At 32.2% G+C, this 19,366-nt stretch overlaps 4 protein-coding genes across 11 annotated transcripts in view; 1 reads left to right on the top strand and 3 right to left on the bottom strand.

The window, feature by feature from the left end:
• Positions 1–122: 122 nt before the first annotated feature.
• On the bottom strand, positions 123–1,688 carry LOC108751072 (translation machinery-associated protein 7 homolog). Of its 2 annotated transcripts, none has more exons than XM_018491018.1 (2): positions 1,517–1,688; positions 123–614 (listed from the first exon to the last, which is right to left on the bottom strand). In XM_018491018.1, exon 2 carries the CDS (start codon positions 611–613, stop codon positions 419–421), a length of 195 nt encoding a protein of 64 aa, XP_018346520.1. In that variant the 5' UTR covers position 614; positions 1,517–1,688; the 3' UTR covers positions 123–418. The 2 variants fall into 2 exon arrangements, with proteins under 2 accessions (XP_018346520.1, XP_018346521.1); XM_018491019.1 differs by having other exon boundaries at positions 1,450–1,519.
• An 881-nt stretch (positions 1,689–2,569) lies between these two features.
• LOC108751041 (dihydrofolate reductase) lies at positions 2,570–5,277 on the top strand. 2 transcript variants are annotated; one of them, XM_018490974.1, is made up of 6 exons: positions 2,570–2,691; positions 4,171–4,291; positions 4,359–4,514; positions 4,591–4,708; positions 4,952–5,061; positions 5,134–5,277. In XM_018490974.1, exons 1-6 carry the CDS (start codon positions 2,658–2,660, stop codon positions 5,207–5,209), a joined length of 615 nt encoding a protein of 204 aa, XP_018346476.1. In that variant the 5' UTR covers positions 2,570–2,657; the 3' UTR covers positions 5,210–5,277. The 2 variants fall into 2 exon arrangements, with proteins under 2 accessions (XP_018346476.1, XP_018346477.1); XM_018490975.1 differs by lacking the exon at positions 2,570–2,691 and adding an exon at positions 3,305–3,439.
• A 93-nt stretch (positions 5,278–5,370) lies between these two features.
• LOC108751067 (histidine triad nucleotide-binding protein 1) lies at positions 5,371–6,612 on the bottom strand. The gene is made up of 2 exons (XM_018491009.1): positions 6,282–6,612; positions 5,371–5,748 (listed from the first exon to the last, which is right to left on the bottom strand). Exons 1-2 carry the CDS (start codon positions 6,480–6,482, stop codon positions 5,479–5,481), a joined length of 471 nt encoding a protein of 156 aa, XP_018346511.1. The 5' UTR covers positions 6,483–6,612; the 3' UTR covers positions 5,371–5,478.
• Positions 6,613–7,872: 1,260 nt separating this feature from the next.
• Positions 7,873–19,366, bottom strand: part of LOC108751025 (cyclin-dependent kinase 4-like) — a 16,873-nt gene continuing 5,379 nt past the window's right edge. For 2 of the 6 annotated variants that reach the window (XM_018490951.1, XM_018490949.1), the window contains exons 2-5: positions 9,486–10,303; positions 8,947–9,306; positions 8,321–8,481; positions 7,873–8,216 (exon numbers count right to left, since the gene is read on the bottom strand). In XM_018490951.1, the coding sequence (XP_018346453.1) occupies positions 7,994–8,216; positions 8,321–8,481; positions 8,947–9,306; positions 9,486–10,283 (1,542 nt within the window). In that variant the 5' untranslated portion in view covers positions 10,284–10,303 and the 3' untranslated portion in view covers positions 7,873–7,993. Of the gene's footprint in view, positions 8,217–8,320; positions 8,482–8,946; positions 9,307–9,485; positions 10,304–18,170; positions 18,211–18,706; positions 19,031–19,366 lie in introns of those variants that run through there. The other 4 variants (XM_018490953.1, XM_018490954.1, XM_018490950.1 and 1 more) reach the window with 4 other exon arrangements.

Raw genomic sequence — 19,366 nt, 5'->3', positions numbered from 1 at the left:
ACATATATCTTCATTAATATTAAACATTAAACTAAAACAATAGTTGAGAATATCAAATACAAATAGTATTATATTATAACAATAATTATGTTAACAGTATATAAAGCGTAAGAATTGCTAGATTTAGAGATCTTTGTGTTCTTTATTTTGCTCCCTCTTGAATTAATGTATTTGGCGTGAAACATATAAAATCGTATTTGATAAATGCTATTATACAAGACTCGTATTCATTTTTTTAAAGTTAGTGGAGAACACATCTATAATGTTATATTTACAAGTTTAAAAGTTCTCTCAGAAATAAAGGATCGTCAAAAAAAAAATTGCAGTCTGGCATAACAATAAGATCAAGTTCAAAATCATTGTTACAATTGGAACATTTATGGGCACAGTAGATCACATATTTTAACTATTACTACGATCATTTCTTCCCAGACTTTTTTATGCCGCCGGTGACCAGAGGTCCTTTTTGACTGGCTTTCTTTGCTGCCTCAGCCAGAGCTTTCTGTGCTTCCTTTTGCTTTTGTTTAAAGGCTACATCCTCATCATCCAAAACTTTGCCTTCCTTTTTTGGTGCCTTCAAGGGTTTCTTCTTACCTCCTTCTCGGCCAGACATTCTAAAGTACATGAAAATTAATCACATGTATCTGATTATCGCTTATTAAAAATGACATATAGCTCTAACATTATATCCAAGAGGTTACTTAATTGTGTTTACTGTGTAGATGGTCATATCTGGGATGACCTTGACATTCCCAGTTAAAAGTCATTATTATTAATCATAGCTATACACACTCTTTTTTTCTACTCTTAGTATACACTGATATACACACTCGGGTCTGTGTGGAAACCTATCCACTTATATTACCGTAACTTCCATAAAAATGGATATATTTCAATTAATTTTTTTTTCAATCGATGGATAATTGATTAAGAAATAAGTCTATAATGTATAAAAATCGACAGAATTAAGGAACTTCAAGATATATAGATTCAAAAGAAAAAGAAAATTTTAGAAACACGAAAAAAATGTTGATTCAGCAAATTGCACTGGAGTTTCTGGGACCGCGGTGTGTATATAGCTAAGATTAATTATATATTAATTATTCTATAATTTATTTAAAATCATTATGTAGATTTAATCAACATTTTCTAAATAAACATAACAAAAAATTTTTTAAAATATATATATCAGCGAGAACAAAAAAAACCGATCGAATTTCATTGTTGGGATATAAAAAATCTCAGGTAACTATTCTTGGATTAAATCAATATAACCTCCATAGAAACGGAAATTAATCAAATCACAGACAAAGTATTCTACAATAAGCGATGGACAATGTTAACAGCTGTGCCATTAATATTATCACAAAATTAAATCCACAATTCGTTCAAATATATAGAAAATACTTAAAAATCATAGTATAATATATTTATGAAACAGCGACATACACATACTACGCAAATACCACTCTTACTAGATTATGGAATTCTGTCAGTATTGGAGTACTCCACTTACTTGCAGCAATACTAAATTTCCAGACAAGATACGAGAAGTACGAACGAGACACGACAGATTTCGAAATTCGTTCTGATGAAGATTAACAAATGCCGCTGTATGGCAAATTTTTCTCGAGCTAATCATACAGATTGTGCTGCCGCAAGCCGTGAATTCGAAGTTCGGCGATCTCAGGTCTGTTCCTTGTAGCTACTGAATAGATACTCTATTACTTTTCTATTCTATCATTTTTCTACTCTTTTAACTTTTTATCTATAATTCGAGTCAGAATTTAAAATAGAACTAAACTTGTCGTAGAATATACAAAATATCCGAAGAATTACACACAAATATCCCAGATAACGCAAGAATATAAAAGAGAGATATAAGACGTCTTAACGTCTAAAAGACGTCTTATGTTTCAATGTGTTGGGATACAATATATATGCGTAAAAAATATCTAGTAAATTTTTCTGAGAATTTTTCATATAAATTTTCAAAATTTTTATATAAATTTAAGAGTTTCGAAATAATTTATAACTTTTTAGAAAATTTTTTTCTCGGGTTTTTTAAATTTTAATTCGAACATTTTCGATGAAGTTCACAACTTTTCTAGAATTTTCATTACATGAAAATTCGAATTAATCTGAAATATTCTGAAATGTCTTATTTTATAATTTTTTTTAAATCTTAAGTTTTCTCAGATTTTATAAATTTCATAAAAAATTACAAAATGAGAAATATAGACTGAGAAGTCTTAGAATATTTATATTTCAAAATTTATATATATATATATATATATATATATATATATATATATATATAATATTTTAAGGAAATTTGTAAAATTTCTCAGTTTTTCTAAAAAGTGTTTCAAGGAGTATAAAAATTTTAGGAAAAATTTTCGTCAGAAATATGACATATATTAAATTGTAAATAGAATTCTGTTCTACATTCTGTAATCTAAAGGACTTTACACGCATTTTTCATTTTAATTCCAGAAAGTGTAAGATAGTTATTAAAAACAGCTACTACTTGTGGTTTTTATAAAAAATAATTATTTTATTGTTCGAAATAATCAATCAAGATTCATCAGATTACGACACACACAGTTTTTAATGAACGAAGATCGTACTTGGAATCGGTTTAAGAATTCGATGCAATGTTGTTCAACTTTAACAGTTATAAATATGCAAGTAAGTTGTATATATATTTTTTATACAAACAAATTTGATCGAAGTTGTTCGAATTATTTCTCTTGAATGCAAGTCTCTTTCTCATCACATTCGATTAACATTTATGTCTCTGAATAACAACATAAAAGTTATGGCTCCTGAAATATTTGCCGCGCGGCAAGCGTTTCCGCGTCCAGTGTGCAGAAGCCATTAAATATTATTGCAAATAATAATATATCTTCTCCCCTCTTTTGTTTTGTCCGAAGTTCGAGTGTTGGTAGTATTGACGTTATTATTGGGACAAGATTCTCTAAGGCCCAATGTCCACGATGCTAGAACTCGAATCGAGTAGCATCGTGGATATTAGGCCTAAGTTTCCCTAGTTTAAAAGTTTCTCTCTTCTTTCATTATTGGTCTGTTCTTTTCAGATGAACTCCTCTCACATCGTTCATCTCTCTTCTTTTTCTCTCCACGCTGAAGAAAAGAGGAAAGATGAACGGTATAAAAAAAAGCTAAAACGAATACTTTATTATATTACACGCTATACTACAAAAAATTGTTCTTCCTTCTTTTTAGACCATTTAAGAAGTAAAGAAAAGCACAGCCAAAAAGAATGGCATCGAATATTGCACTTCTTTAAAAGAAAGATTCGTTTCTCCCAAGAATTCCAAAACAGAATGGTGGGGATAAGATATTTGAACAGCTCGACCATTAGTCTCACTAGTCGATTAACAGTTTCCTTCACGATAGTCAGCAGAGCAGTAATAAAGTAAATAGAATAAGCAAATAAGATTCTTACCAAGATAATTAATTGAAAGATTTAATACGTGGCAACATTGAAACAATTTAAATCTTTTATTTACATAACTTTTTATTTATTATTTTATTTAATTAGCTCGTAAGTAATGGAATTTTAATAAAAAAATGTGTTTGACGTCAAAGCATGATAATAAGAATCATGTAAAGTACTTGCTGATATCAGCATTCTTCTATAGAATCTAAAAGGATTTTTAATATAACAAAATGAAAAAATATCTGATAGAAAATCGAGAATTGAAGCAAAAATGTCAGCATGTTTATTTTTCTGAATACAAATCAATGACTTTTTCTTAAAATATACTTGCTGCAAATATAATTTATAAATTTTTTATAATTACAATTAGAGCTTATATTTTTTAAAACAACTCTTCGAGTTACAGTAATTTTATATTATTGGCATTGACAAAGTGAAAGGAATCTTAGTCCTTGAAATTGCTTGACAACGTAAAAATTAAAAAGAGACTACATTACAATTTATAATCACTGATACATTTGCGTGATTGGTTCTTATCGTTAGCTATCATTAAAAATGCAATCGTATCGAAGAATCATCAATATTAACATTACGCGACTTTTTCATGAATTAATATTTTCAATGCAACAATACAACTCCAATTGAAGTGTTCAATCATTACGATTTTTTTAAACAAGCGTAAATTGAATAATGCCATGTGTGTTTAGGATCTTTGCACCGGATTTATTCAAGAGTGCATCTCAATATGCCACTTAAATTGGAATTAATTGCCGCAGCATGCGAAAATATGGGCATTGGAATAAATGGCGATTTGCCTTGGCGTTTAAAGTAAGATTAATGTATATACTTAATTAATAATTTAGAGAGAATATTTGAACGAGAGATTCGTACGTAGGACAGAAATGACGTATTTCACATGCATGACGACTAACACAAAGAACAAAAATAAAAGGAACGTTGTACTTATGGGTCGGCGCACGTGGGAGGGCATCCCCGAAAAGTATCGACCTCTGAAGGACCGAATAAATATGGTGTTAACTTCGCAATCATTGTAATTATGGGCAAAATAACAAATCAAAGAAAATTTAATTTGTCAAAAAACAATAGAGCATATATATCAATTTTAGGGATTATGGAGGTGACGCGATAGTATGTAAAAGTATACCACATGCGCTTGACGTAATTTCAGAAATGCATAATGAAGTAGAAAGGGTATGGGTAATAGGAGGAAGTAACGTGTACAAGGTACTTTGTACATTAAATTAATACAATACATATACATTTTTAAAAGATCTGTTCTTTCAGTTGCACAACACTATTATCTCCATTTCATGTGAAACGTACTCACAATGAATCAAGTATTCGCGACTCAAAGTTAAAAGAAAGAGAAACAATTTGAAGAACAGAAAGTGCGATTAAAAGAATAGATCTGATACTGCAACAAAAATTTAAATTAAATGTAACAATTATTGTATAATTTCATACTAGAGTGCCATAGAATCTCCGCACTTTGGACGATTATATTTGACGCGTATAAAGAAAAAATTTGAATGTGATACGTTCTTTCCTTCTATCCCAAACGATTTCGTGTTAATCGAGTAAGTATTAATGTTTCTTTGTATTAGATATGTTTCATATTGCTGTTTTGCTAATAATAATAATAATTCCAGAGATCCAACGATACCACAAGGTATACAGAAAGAAAAAGGAATTGAATTTGTATATGAAGTGTATGAGAGAAGATAAAACTATTTCTTTCAACCAAATTAAAATTGTAAATGTATTGTTTTTGTAAACAATACATAATTTTTACTGCATCCGTAATAAATAAAAGTGAAATGTCAAAAAAACAAGAAAAAATTACTGATATCAATTATAATTTTAATACATAAATTATATTACTGATGATATTTTTTGTACAATGTCCTTCAACCATATTTTTTCTACACTTTATTCATAGAAAGTAAAAACTTCATAAGAAAAATCAAGATTTATACATTTAATGTATAAATACATTAGCCAGGAGGCCACTTCAACTGTCGACCACCAAGAACATGCAGATGCAGATGATACACTGACTGTGCACCATGCTTTCCATCGTTGATGACTAAACGAAACCCATCTGTCAAACCTTTTTGCTTTGCAATTTTATGAGCGACATTCATCAGGTGACCAAGCAAAGGTTCATCTTCATCTTGAGCATTAGAGAGTTGTGAAATTGGCTTTCGTGGAATTACCAGAAAGTGTACTGGTGCTTGAGCATTTATATCATCAAATGCGACGCACTGTCAAATCAGAAATATATTCATTAATATTAGCATTTTGCATAAAAACAATATATTATTTAATCCAAATCAAACTATCACTAATATCAAAAATAAAAATTAATTTTTCCTCTTTATATCTATATTCTAATTCACAAGTTTTCTGATATAACAAGAGTTAACTAATAGTTTCTATATAATTAAATAGACTGGAACAAGTGGTTATACAATAATCATATAGATGACAAAATAAATAACAAATCATTTCAGATAATTAGACAGAATTTTTGCTGTACAAAAGTAAACGCAATACATAGCAGATAATATAAATTTATTTTAATGCTTACAAACACATTTTAGCCATACTTTTATGTTATGGTAAATAATATTGTATATAATATAATACAGTATGTAATATAATACAAAAAATAATACATAATATTTTCAATAACAAGTCTGATGCAGTGTTCAAGTATATATATAATGCCGGTAGGTTGAATTTGCTATGTAATTCAACAAAAAAATACAATTTTGTATGTTATGTCATAGTTTACCTGGCTGTCCTCGTAAATAAAGTTGCATGGGATTTCTTTACGTAATATTTTCCCAAATATTGTATCACCTGTTGGCGCAGCGGACTGTGCCTTCTCCACCTCGGTCGCCATTTTCCTTAAACTAATAGAACAGTTCGGCAGGTTGCCACCTATTGTCAGGTGTTTGTACACATCTACGACGAAGTTCGAAAGCAATCTCATGTCAAAAGTAACTACGATAATCTGTAAAGCGAATATTGTTAGCTGCACATTACATGCGCGTTTCGATGTTTCATTTATCTCTGAGTTCCATTTTATATTATAGTCCGAAGGTCGCGACGTTCGTGTCAGTGCAGCCACGATCGAGATATCGAAGCGCGAATTTCAAATTCGACAATTGCTGGAAAGCCAGAAATAGATTACGTATTATAGAATTATTCGGAATGAGTTTCTATTGAATTTATTTCATTTCCTCTAGAAAACAATACAAATTTACAGAATAAATGAACAATTTCGATTGGAATCCATTCCAAATAATTATTTCAAAGGTATATGTATCAGAATACTTGCCGGATCGAAACGTTTTCTCGTTTCAACAAATTGCTTTCTGTATTCATTACGATTGTAAAAAAAATTAAAAAGTTTGCTGATGGATACATTGAGGAGATTACTTGTGAGACAGAATCTTGCATGTAAAACTATAAAACTTTTATTTTATAAGACAGTCTTTTCTTAATAATGCGATTATTCTATTTTCGAAGTCTTAATACAATAATGCACTCTAAAAGGCATATAAATATTGTCACTTATTGCTTTATACACGTATTGTCAATATTGTACATTAATAAAAATACGCTATTATTGATTGCAATGGTTTATGGTACATGCAAAGTATGGCAGTGCGCTTTCTGGTTTTCTCCGGAAGATCTTTAAATCATTCCCGTATTCCTAATGGGTCGCAAAGGCCCCAGTCTTAGAAAAATAATTCTACTTATAAAAAATATACATAAGAGTTATCTTGAATTAATTTCGCATTAAACCAAAGCTAAGTTAGCTATGTATTAGCTTTCGTATCTCTAATAGGATTTGCCGTAACTATGCATATCTTATATAATATAATGTAAATGTTGTGCATACAGTTAGACTATTAATCACTAAGTGATAACTACTGTGAAATACAAAAAAAAAGATTAATCAGAAGTGTAATTCATGACGTTATTATAAAAAGACGATTGACTGAAACATTGAGACATTAGACAGTAAATAAATAACATATCAAAAATAATAATAATCGCTTCACTTTCATATTGTACATTAAGGTACGCCTAGGATAAATTAACTTAAATATTAACTTATTTCGCAAAGTGTTAGATTGTTACATTTACTGTTAATAACTTAATTACGCAAGATGTAAAAGTAAGGGATATGTATGACTACTATTTAATACGACGCAACAAATTTAAGTGCTAATTGAATTTATAATATTATAGCATTTATACGCACTGTTGTTAATACTCGGATTAGATATTTAATATATAATCAACGTGTTATTAGTAATTCTATTTATGTATTATAATAATATATATACTGTAGTACGCTTAAATGTCGTATATAGAAGTATATATGTACATACACTTCTTTTCCTGAATATAATACGTCAGTCTGAGTTTTAGCCAGATATATATATATATATAAAATCCAGCAATAAGTCTATATAATTTATGGAATAGGCGTCATTGTACGCCCTCCTCGGAAAAGTATCGGTGTCTTACGGCTTGAGCTGCAGTTATACGACTATGAGGATCAAACATGAGCATGTTCTTTATTAAGTCTAATCCATCTTCATTGAGATCTGGTATTATTAGACTGAGAGGTCTCGGATGTCTGTATGGAAAAGCATTCCAATTGAGCGATACATTCTCCGGCCATTCTTCCTGTGACGGAGTACCCAAAACTCTAAAATAAAGAGTAAAAAAAAAATATATATATATATAGAGCATAAATATTAGGCGGTACAAAGTTTATTCTAAAAACAGAGAACCAAAAAAGTATAAACTCACTGGAAAATCCTGTCCAGTTGATCACCTTCACTGGTACCTGGGAATAATGGTTCCAATTTGCAAAGTTCTGCTAGTATGCATCCGACAGACCAAACATCTACAGGAGTAGCATAGGAACATCCTAAAAGTACTTCGGGTGCTCGATACCATTGGGTTACAACCTAGACAGAATATCATTTCTTAATTATGATATTAAATAATACAGGATCATAAAAAGTGGCTCATTTTCTTTGAATCACATGCACTGATATATTATCATTAGACTGCAGATATTTATGCAAACTGAATATTAACCATCGGACAATTTTTTTAACAGTCGATCGTTGTTCATTATTAAAAAGTAAAGTAAAAAGGTTGAGATTACCATCTGTAAATATGCAATTTATGCAAAATATTCAGTTAAGTATTTTGCATAAATATCTGCAGCCTAATTATTACTTATTTAATATTTAAAAAATTATAGTATACAAAAATAAAGTTATATAAATACATACATACATACATATATATATATATATATATAAACAAATAAACATAAATAATGATCAAACAATGACAATAGTAATAACAATATTTGTGATCGAGAAGAAGTGTCTAATTCGTAATACTTAATATCTAACACGTACCACAGAAGTTAATCTCATTTCAAAACCGTACGTCTTGGCTAGACCAAAATCCGCGATCTTAATTCTCCCTTCCCGCGTTACTAGAAGATTCTGCGGCTTCAAGTCCCTATGTATTATTCTATGGCTGTGTAGAAACTCCACTCCACAGAATATCTCTTTTAACATTTGCCTCACAAGATACGGTGGGATGCTTGATCGGGGCGAGGTATTCCGATAATTAGCTATGTACGAAGCGAGATCTCTTTCTACGTGCTCGAACACCAACCAAAAGGTGATATCATGTTCCGGTCTTTCGAATGTACCATCACCCGATGATACATCAAGATAGTTTCCTCCTTGGCAGACATCCAATAATCTGACCTGGATAACGAAGAGCAAATATATAAAATATGTACCTATACCTACAATATAATATTAAGTAATAAATAAAAGATTCTATTTATGATAGTTTATAACGAAATATAGAATATTAAAGATCAGTATATATAACACATACATATATAATAAAGGAAATTATATTTTGATTAAAAGGTGCTTACAATATGTGGGTGCTCATATTGCTCGAGCGACTTCAAGGCAGCAATTTCCCTTACTGTGGACGAAGGCAGACCATCGTCCGTCAAAGGTATTCTGACTCTCTTAAGCGCTACGGTTTGACCACTATTCTTATCTGTAGCTTTGTACACTGTCCCGTAAGCGCCATTCCCGATAACGGACAAATTCTCGAACGACGCTCGTTCACGCAGCGAGAATCTTTGTATCGTCGTTTCTTCTGATCTTCTTCCGGAAGGAGCAGAGAGCTCATCTTGATCGCTGTACTTCATTACAACGGATTTTAACGTCGTGAGCTGCTCTTCTCTCGATGTACTCGGGATCGCTTCCGTTGAGGTCGGTGGGATATCACTCTTTTGTCTGGGGAGATCCGGATCCGTTTGAGACGATTGTTTAGTCGATTCCGAGGACGTTTCACTGATTAAAACCGATTGCTTCGATGTTGTTGTCTGTTCTGTAATATCTGAAAGTTGTTTATCTCCTTCCGAAACAATCTCTGTCTGTGCAGGTATCTCACTCGTGTCCGATGTTTCACTGATTAAAACCGATTGCTTCGATGTTGTTGCCTGTTCTGTAACATCTGAAAGTTGTTTATCTCCTTCCGAAACGATCTCTGTCTGTGCAGGTATCTCACTCGTGTCCGATGTCTCGGTACTTTCCACTTTTGTTAGGTACTTTTCTTCAGACGAATCGGATGTTTCGGATTGCTTGGACCTTTTCGAGGCAGTTGGCGTTGATAAATCCGGTTCGAGCTCTGTGCTCGAACGTCGTAACCTACCAGCCATCACAACATCTCGACTTCTACCTGAAATAAAATGTGTTCTTATTATTGACAGAAATAATAAAGTTAAGAAGTAAGAAAGTACAGTAATTTCTTGGAAAAGGAAACGAGAAAACCTTAACATGTTTTAATTTCTCAAGGGTAATATTTCTAAGGCGACTTCAAAGAATTTTGCGTTAAAATGACAAAAACAAATAAGAATATATTATTTTTGCACACAGAAATTTAAAGTTATATTTATAAAACTAAAAATAATAATGTAAATAAATAATGTAGATTAAAAGATTCTTTCTCAGAATTTTTATTCGAATTGGAACATTTTTTCCAGAAATACTAAAAAAGTTTACATTTTTTCTTAGAATTTTATATATATATATATATGAATTCTATAGAAAAGATGTAACTTTCTCGGCACTTCAAAAGTGTTTCAATTTATATAAAAAACTTTGAAAAATGTTTTAAAAAAATTAAAAAATTACTTAGAAAATTCTGTAATTTAAACATAAAAATTCTGAAAAATTGTATATAAACAATTTTGAGAAAAATTTTCATCAAGATTTTCAATGCAAATCATAAATGATAATAATAATGAGCGATAACTAGTAGCTAAATCCGCATCTTAGTAACGAGTTTTACTTCCGCACGCTGATGATTATCTACGAGCTCCTTGACAGATTGATATCAAGATCTATTGCGAAAAATACGCAAAGGGGACGAGATGCACAGCACGGATATCGTGGCGCGTGCATGTGTGTTTGTACAGTTGCGCTTGCGATAGTTGGGTTCGCGTCATAAAACAGTTACACAGGACCGGCTCGGTCCTTTTTTCTTTTTCGCTTGCGTTTTATTAAAATTTCGAGACGGTACCACAAGCAGGACGTACGATCATGGCAAGCCGTCTGCTACGCGACATCTGCACCGACACCTGCGCTCATACATATAATAGCCCGCTATACCGGCCTCATCGTCGGCTTTCCGGAACATCTTGTGAACGCAAGGGAAGTCCTAAACCCCACCAGGGGTCCTTGCCCTTTGTTTTCTTCGCCGGGTCCAGCGATGGTAATTGTTTGTGAAACAAATATGTCAAACCATGGCACTGTCACTTCAAGAGTGAAATTCCACAAAAAAAAAATATATATATATTAGTCGTATCTCATTGGATTATTAAGCCGTTTTCATTACGAATTTTATACGGAAAGAATGGATTTGCTAAAAATCTAAAAATTTAGATACGCACACAGATATGAAAATAGAGATTTTGTTGGACTATGAAAATATATATAATTATATGTAGAACACTCAAGTCGATGGTAAAAATGTCAAAACTGTTTGCGTTGCTTATCGCGTTTGAATTTCTTACGTAATTATTTTGATGGTCCAACAAAATTATTTTGAAGTGTAGCTAAATTTTTAGATACTTCAGCAAAATCATCCTTTCCATACAGAAGCTTGCTGCAATGTTGCAATATTATTACAATATTACTGGAACTTTGCAATATTGCTGGAATAATCTGTACTATATGGATTATTTCCGACATCTAATAGCAAGCTATTTTTTTTTAATTCAAAACACAGTAGATCTCACTAACAAACTATGTAAATTGTAAACTATTGATTATAAATGATGTCTCACACTTGACACGAATGCGTAAATTTTGTTGCTTCCATACGGAAGATTCGTGATGAGTTGAATAAAAGAGGAAACTGAAGATATTAGCCCAAAGAGATATGAAGTTACGATAGAAAAGATCCATATGGCATAATTCAAATGATTTAAATAGCCGGATGCCGAAAAAAAGGCACTCGCCTTCATTCGGAGGAAATAATAAACTATACTATTATCACTTCGTAATTTCTTTGTGGCACATGGCCGCCGTTAGATGTTAGTTGTGGGAAAAGTCGACAGGGTACAGATAATCCAACGTCATTTGATTTAATATCAAAATACATTCTTTTATGTTACGAAAAAAAATCTTTAAACTTTTATGTTTAATCAAATAATGATCGTATTAATAAAATATTTTTGCTGTATTATGTTAACACAGATATAACGTCGAATATTAGTATACGAAAAGAATGATTGTGCTGAAATATTTGAAAAGTATTTAAAAGTTTAGACAGTACAAATGTGAAAATAATTTTATTGGACTATCAAAATAATTATGTAGGATCAAAAAAAAGTCTAGTTGTTAAAATATCAAAAAAAATCTTACAGCATCGCTCGTCTGAGTATCCTAATAATTATTCTAATGGTCCAACAAAATTATTTTTAGATCTGTATCTATACTTAAATTTTTAGATACTTTTTTAGATTTTTTAAAATCGTTTTTTCCGTGTGCTTTTGGAGGAGAACGCTTTGCAAACGGATGTACTCTCACGGTTTTGATTAAATTCTTCTATCAACTTCCTCTTACGATAAGAAATTCTAACTAGAAAAGCCGACCGGAGGAAGGAAGGAAGAAGTGAATGAACGAATGAACGAAAGAAACTGACATTTATATCGCGAGAAATTTTTTTGTTCGCAATGTGTCTGACATTGAGAAAAAGGAACAAAACGGGATGCTCGTAAATTTTAACGGGGTGCATTGTGGAAAAATTCCGGGCGAGATATGTCGCAAAATGAAAGAAACGAAAGAGAAAAAAAGGGAAATGTATAGGCGATTCAGGGAACTGGAGAAAAACATGTTCTCGTTCTGGAGGCGACCAACAACTTTGTATGTACAGAGAGCGTTTCCATACGGCATTATCTCGAGACCACCTTCCTGGAAGAGGCAGATGTTTCTATACGGTGTTTCGTTAGACACCAAGAAGAAGAAGCAGTGAAGTCGATGAAGCGTAGTTTAGTAACGTTTAAGAAAAAAAAAAACACATTTCAAGAAGATGGAAGCATATTACTTAGTCTGTTTTTATAATTACTTTTCGTTTATTTTTATTAGAAATGAACGAAAAGTAATTATAAAGGAGACTAAGTAATATGCCTCCATCTTTTTGAATGTGTATTTTTTCTTAGTAGATGTAACGGTGCGCCAACAACTTATTTTCGCTGGTAATATATAATGTAATACACTTGTAAATATATATCTGCACATTCTGCATATTTTGGAATACATAGGGGAGACTAAAGGAAATATTATTCATTCTGTCACCATATATTTTTTATTAATTCAAATAGATAACTTGGATGGCAAAGAATATGCGTTCTGTAATTCTGTTTCTCTTATAAAGTCTCTAAAATTATTAAGAACACGATTGTTAAGAACGTTCGGACAATATTTTACATTTTCACTGCAAAAAATTTACAACACAAGATCACAATATTTATTGCTGCAACACTTTCCACATAATTTTCAATAAATCCATCATGATTTCCAAAAGTTGCCGTTTGCTGTAAAATATTGTATACCAGTGAAAGTCCGCAAGTAATATTTTTTAGGTATTTTTAGTTGAATAATAGACATTTTTCCTTCTTTTCGAGAGATCTTCCTTTTATTGTTCTTTTATTATATCTTAAATGCTTTTCTATTCTCATGCATCCCTTGGTAAAATACAATATTCTTTTATATATATATATATATATATATATATGTATATATATATATATATATATACATACATACATATATATATATATATTTTTTGTTACATCAAGTGTCACGTAAAAAGGACGAAAATAGCCCAACAAAGTTGACGTAGTAGATAAGCGGTTGGGACACGGGAAAACTGATAACTCGAGAAGTCGTGCTAGATAAACAACTGTACGCGAAAGAGGATGTCCAATGGAGTACAAAAAGATGTTTGACTGAATCTTGACTTAACCGTCTAAACCGAGACGCACTGACATATAGACTCGAGGCTACTAGATGTAAAATCACGCAATGCTCGTCTTATTGTTAGAAAAACACAACTTCCGCTGGCAAATTAGATAACGTAAGAACTTTTGAACGTCGGAATGTCGAGTTACTCAATCTTCTTATCATATTACTCGACGAAGTACACTCGATGATACACACGCGCGTAGACTCAGCAGTTTCCGTATAAATAAATCCAAAATTGAAAAAAAATACGAAAGCAGGCAATGTTCCAATTTATATACCACGTTACATGTCAGCATTTTATTTTAAATTTCGGAATAAAACATTAACATTTAAATATTTTCAAATAAATATTAAAAGAAAGAAAATAATATAAAAGCGTAATTAAAAAATGAGGAAATAAACAAGGATATTAGAAAATTGCGTTTATTAGAAAAGTGTCGCTTAAACTTCTTCAGTCTCTCGCCTCAATTTTTGCATATTTCGAGAAAAAAAAAAAGTAAACACTGATAATGCTCTCTTTAAATTATTATACATCAGATTACCTCAAAGGAAAATCATTTCTTATTTAGAGTTTAATTCATTAGGTTTCTCTCGATAAAATCATCAACATTTTACGCACGACATAAAATTATTGCCCCGCGGCTTCCGTAAAGTTACACGTGTCACGATTGTTTACGCATTGTGTAGCGCGTGGCGTAATAACGTGTAAATCATGCGTCGCTTCAATTGCAACATAATTGAAGGCACATTTACGATTATTGTTTGCAAAGTCGAGCATCAACGTGCGTAGATCCACGTTGGATGAATGAACGGCTACATATGATTAAAATACACTATGTTTACATTCATTAATTCATTATGACCGAATAGGAGCAATAATGTTAAGCTCGAAACAGGACAAATATTGCGTTTTATTAAAATAATGTGTGTTATCTTCTTAAAGTAATGCTCGAGATCGCGTCTATTAATTTTAGTGCACAAAAGAGGTCAATCACTCTAAATGCAAGTCGTCGATTATCTTATCTCAATTCGGGCATCCGCGTTACAATTTTGAGAATAAAGATAAAAAAATGTACATAAGATTAAGCTTTAATATATCACAGAATTGCTATAAATGTAAAATTTTGATTATAAAAAAAAATTGCACGATTTAATTAAATCTTGCAATTAGAAAAATGATCACAAATGTAAAATGAATACTTAAATAAATTCGTGAAGTTCGAGCCACAGAGTTATACATGTTTTGTGTATTAAAAATATTGTTATATTTTTTAAATTGAAAATGTTATTCATCATGTTGAAATGTGATAAATATCGCTCTCTTCAGAAGTGACACAATCGAAAGATTAAGTTTCCCAGAAAAAAGAAAAGACTATTTTTCAACCTGAGAAAAAATTACTGATCAAATCAAACTGTCAAAAAAAAAATTCTTAATATAATCAAATATTCTTTTTGTTCTTTTGTTCTCCACAAAATTCCTTTTAAAAATTAAAATTACCTTTTTATTGCGACAATTTCTTTTTAAATAATTCTTTTTAAATTGTAACAATTTTTTATTTTTATTTTTTTTTACAAAATTAAGTTAGTTCACTTTTAGTGATTGATCGCATAATGTTTACATGATTTATTCATGGTAATAATTAAAAAATCATATTTTTTTTAATTGTACCATTTTTTAAGCATAAAGAGAGCGATCTTCTCGATGAAAAATAACATGTTGTAAACAACTTGTAATTGTCAATTGGAAATATTAGAAAGTCTCATAAAAAAAAGAGATTATTACATTGTTATATACCTATATTACGGTTATTATGTTGGAAAACCAAATGGAATGTTGTTTAAGTTTAACCAATCTGCATTCTCTTTCCCTATAAAATTGTCGACAAAAAATGCCGTTCTTCGTGCGGGAAAAACTTCACCGCGGAGGAACGCTGTGACGGTCTAATTAGAAACTCGAATAATTTATGAGTGCCACGTCGTCCTATTCAATTAAGGACGCTGAAAATACATCTTTGACGATATTCTGGAGCCTCGTTTGCTACGCTAGACTACCGAACTGAGTAAACAGGGCGTCGCTGCTTCTAGATTATCTGCAGAATTGACACTACTATGTACTCAAGTCTTTTACACAACAAACACTTGCTCGACGCTCTCATTCACTTCTATTTCTAGAACGAAAAATCGAGGATAAAGAGAGTATGCATATTCAGTATATCATTTCGAAGGTATCCAGGAAGCTGAATATGATCCACCTTTCATAAAAATATTCGTTCTAGAAAATAATTTTCGTTAAATCGTTCAATGATTTTACTGTTTAAAATTAATATATATTTTTTAAAGATAATTGATATAATTTATGTAAAAAAAGGTTAATGATTTAAACAAAAATTTTTAATTTATAAAAATTCTTTGTCTTTTAATTAATTCATAATATTTTTTTTATATATAACAGATACATTTGTTGTATATAATAAAATATATTTAAAATATAGTATTTTATTATTAATAGATTTACTATAAATTATACATATAAATATTTGAAATATTTTACGTAAAATTTAATTTTATTTTCTTAAAATTCATAATATCAAAAAATTGAGCTATATATATTATTTTCAAAATAAATATTATTTTTATTCTAAGCTATTCATTGGAATGTTTACTAGAATTTTTATAAATGAAAGATTTGTAGATAACAATTATTGGTTATGAATAATTTTGTATATCAAGTTTTATAATTATTGACTAATGTATAAAGTTCATATAAATATACAGGTTATCTACAAATGTGCAAGTTCAGTGACGCTTTATCGTGGAAGAATCATCATATTTCTTAGATATGAAACTGCAAATGTTGCACTTATGTGTCAGAATGCGTAGATTTGAAGGAGCATAAATGCGATACGTTGCAATCTTCTCGGAATATTGCTCAGCATAAATTATTCATTTAGAGTTGGAATGAGCTAACTAACAGAATTATCTTCTACGCTAATCGCGTTTCATTGTCGAATAAAATGCGCGTAATAATGTGTTAAGATGTGAAGAAGATAAATCGTCGAATTTTGATATTTGAATGAGCTGATTAAAATTTTTTAATAATTTATTAAATAATTTATTAATTTATCGCTTTTTCATTCACATTAATTAATACATTAATTTTTAAAATGTATTGCTCCTTTTAAATCACCTCTTAAATAATAAAAAATGCACACAACTTTTCAAAAAATTTATCTACACGGTGAAACGATATCTAACTTCTCTAAGGGTTCAGATTTTTACTCGAGTATACCCCAAGTTTTATTCTTAAAATTCGATTTAACATTCGATAAATCACAAGGATAAAACGATACCTGGGCGATACTCAGGTGGGAATCTGAACATAGCTGAGGATATTCCGTGTTTACGGCCACATGGCTTCTCTACGCGTTATTCTACGAACACCGTTCGTAAACAAGAGAGACGCACAATGGCGGCGGGAGTAGGGCAAACCAACCCCGTTGCCGAGCTGTCGATTCTTGTCTTATCTTCACACACGTTGAAACATTTCACACACTCGTCCTGCGTTTACAGATATGCTATCCGTAATCCCATCGAAATGCATTTCTCACGATGAATATTACGAAACACGATGATAAATGAAGACCGTATGCGCTTTGCGCGAGGAAAGAGAGAAGTTATTCTTTAGACTTTGAATATAGATTCGATCCCTACGTCTTTTGAAAATTCTGCGCATTTAAAATGACATAAAATGACGGCAAAATAAAATATGAAAACTTATAACAGAATACGTTTGATGATATTTAACGCTGAGAATACATCAGTTGTTTATATTTTGAGAAATACAAAAGAAAATTCATAAAGTTAAATCAATAAACAAACTAGCGAAAAAGTAACATAATCAATGTTATAATTTTATATGTCTAATTTAACGCGATGTAACTGTTAATTATAACATTGATGTTATTACTCTTAATTGATATTTACTGAAAATTAGATATCGAAGCTAAAGTTATAATACACAATTCAAGAGAAATCTTATTTTCGTATCGTAATTTATAAACAAAACATTTCGATACTTTCATTTACAGATCACATTCTTCCTCACTGCAGGAAATCTGTCGGGCTATATCCATGCGTTGAAGTTCTTACTAACCAACATGATTTCAAATCGTGACCACCTATTAGATAAGAGTCTACGAACAACCCGATCGTTTTTGACGTTGTTGAATTTCCGTTCATCAGCGAGATCAACAAGAAAGCCCATTTAAATCTCTGTGACTCTCACGCACGATTTTTCATTGAGGAGTCCCGTGGAGAAGCGATTGGCGAACATTCGCCACGAATCAGCTCGTCCAATCGTTGCGCGAATTTCGGTACCGGTGGCTTCACACGCGAGATAGGTACACTGTGGGATCCCCCGCGTTGGCCGCCAACGCAAAGAGAAGAAAACTACCGAAACCGGCCGCTCATATTTCACCGTGAGTTCTCCTTTCGAGAGGTAATGGGAAGCACGACCTGTCTTTCTCTTTTTTCTTACTCCTTCTCTCTTCCTCTTGAAAGTCCGGCATCTTTCACGTTCCAGCAACCCCAAAGTCCCGCATTCCGCATTTACCTACCTACCGACGCTGAGGTGCTGACCTCCTGCGAGAGGAGCGAAACAGCGGAAACCCGTGACGCTGCGTCTATACTCCACAGAAGACGAAGAAGAAGAAGAAGAAGAGGATGAAGATGAAGATGATGGTGAAGATAATGACAAGCGCACACGCAGAAGACGGGGAACGACAAGAGTCGGACGGACGGATAGATGGACGCCGCGCGCGAGAGATACAATAGGGACAGGCAACACAACCGAAACTGTATATGCACGACCCAGGCGCACGCCGGAAACGGTATTAACGAATGCCCCGGCGTACGCACTCGCTCGTAAGCACTCGCGCGAGACACAACGGGGTTATGAGCTGCACACAGGAGGCGACGACACGTCACGCACACACCAGCCCGTTCGCCACTCACAACCACGGTCGCCGCGCGGCCGACGAATCGTCAGGCTGTATCCGGCGTTGAGGCGGCATGAGATCCGACACAGGCCGTGCTTGTGGGTCAGGCTATAGAACAACCGAGTCTCGCCACGCCGGTCTCAACGGATCCGATCAGTTGACGGCGGGCCCTCGAGCGGGTTGGCCGGTTTCCGAAGGGATTGTTCGCGGTTGCGTTCTCTATGCAGTACCGTGGCTTCTCTCTCTCTCTCTCCCTCCTCTCTTTCTCTCTCTCT

The sequence above is a fragment of the Trachymyrmex septentrionalis genome, unplaced genomic scaffold, assembly GCF_001594115.1.
Source record: "Trachymyrmex septentrionalis isolate Tsep2-gDNA-1 unplaced genomic scaffold, Tsep1.0 scaffold40, whole genome shotgun sequence".
In the NCBI taxonomy this organism is placed as follows: domain Eukaryota; kingdom Metazoa; phylum Arthropoda; class Insecta; order Hymenoptera; family Formicidae; genus Trachymyrmex; species Trachymyrmex septentrionalis.
The sequence above is the reverse complement of the archived record's forward strand: the minus strand, read 5'-3'. Positions and strand labels throughout refer to the sequence as shown.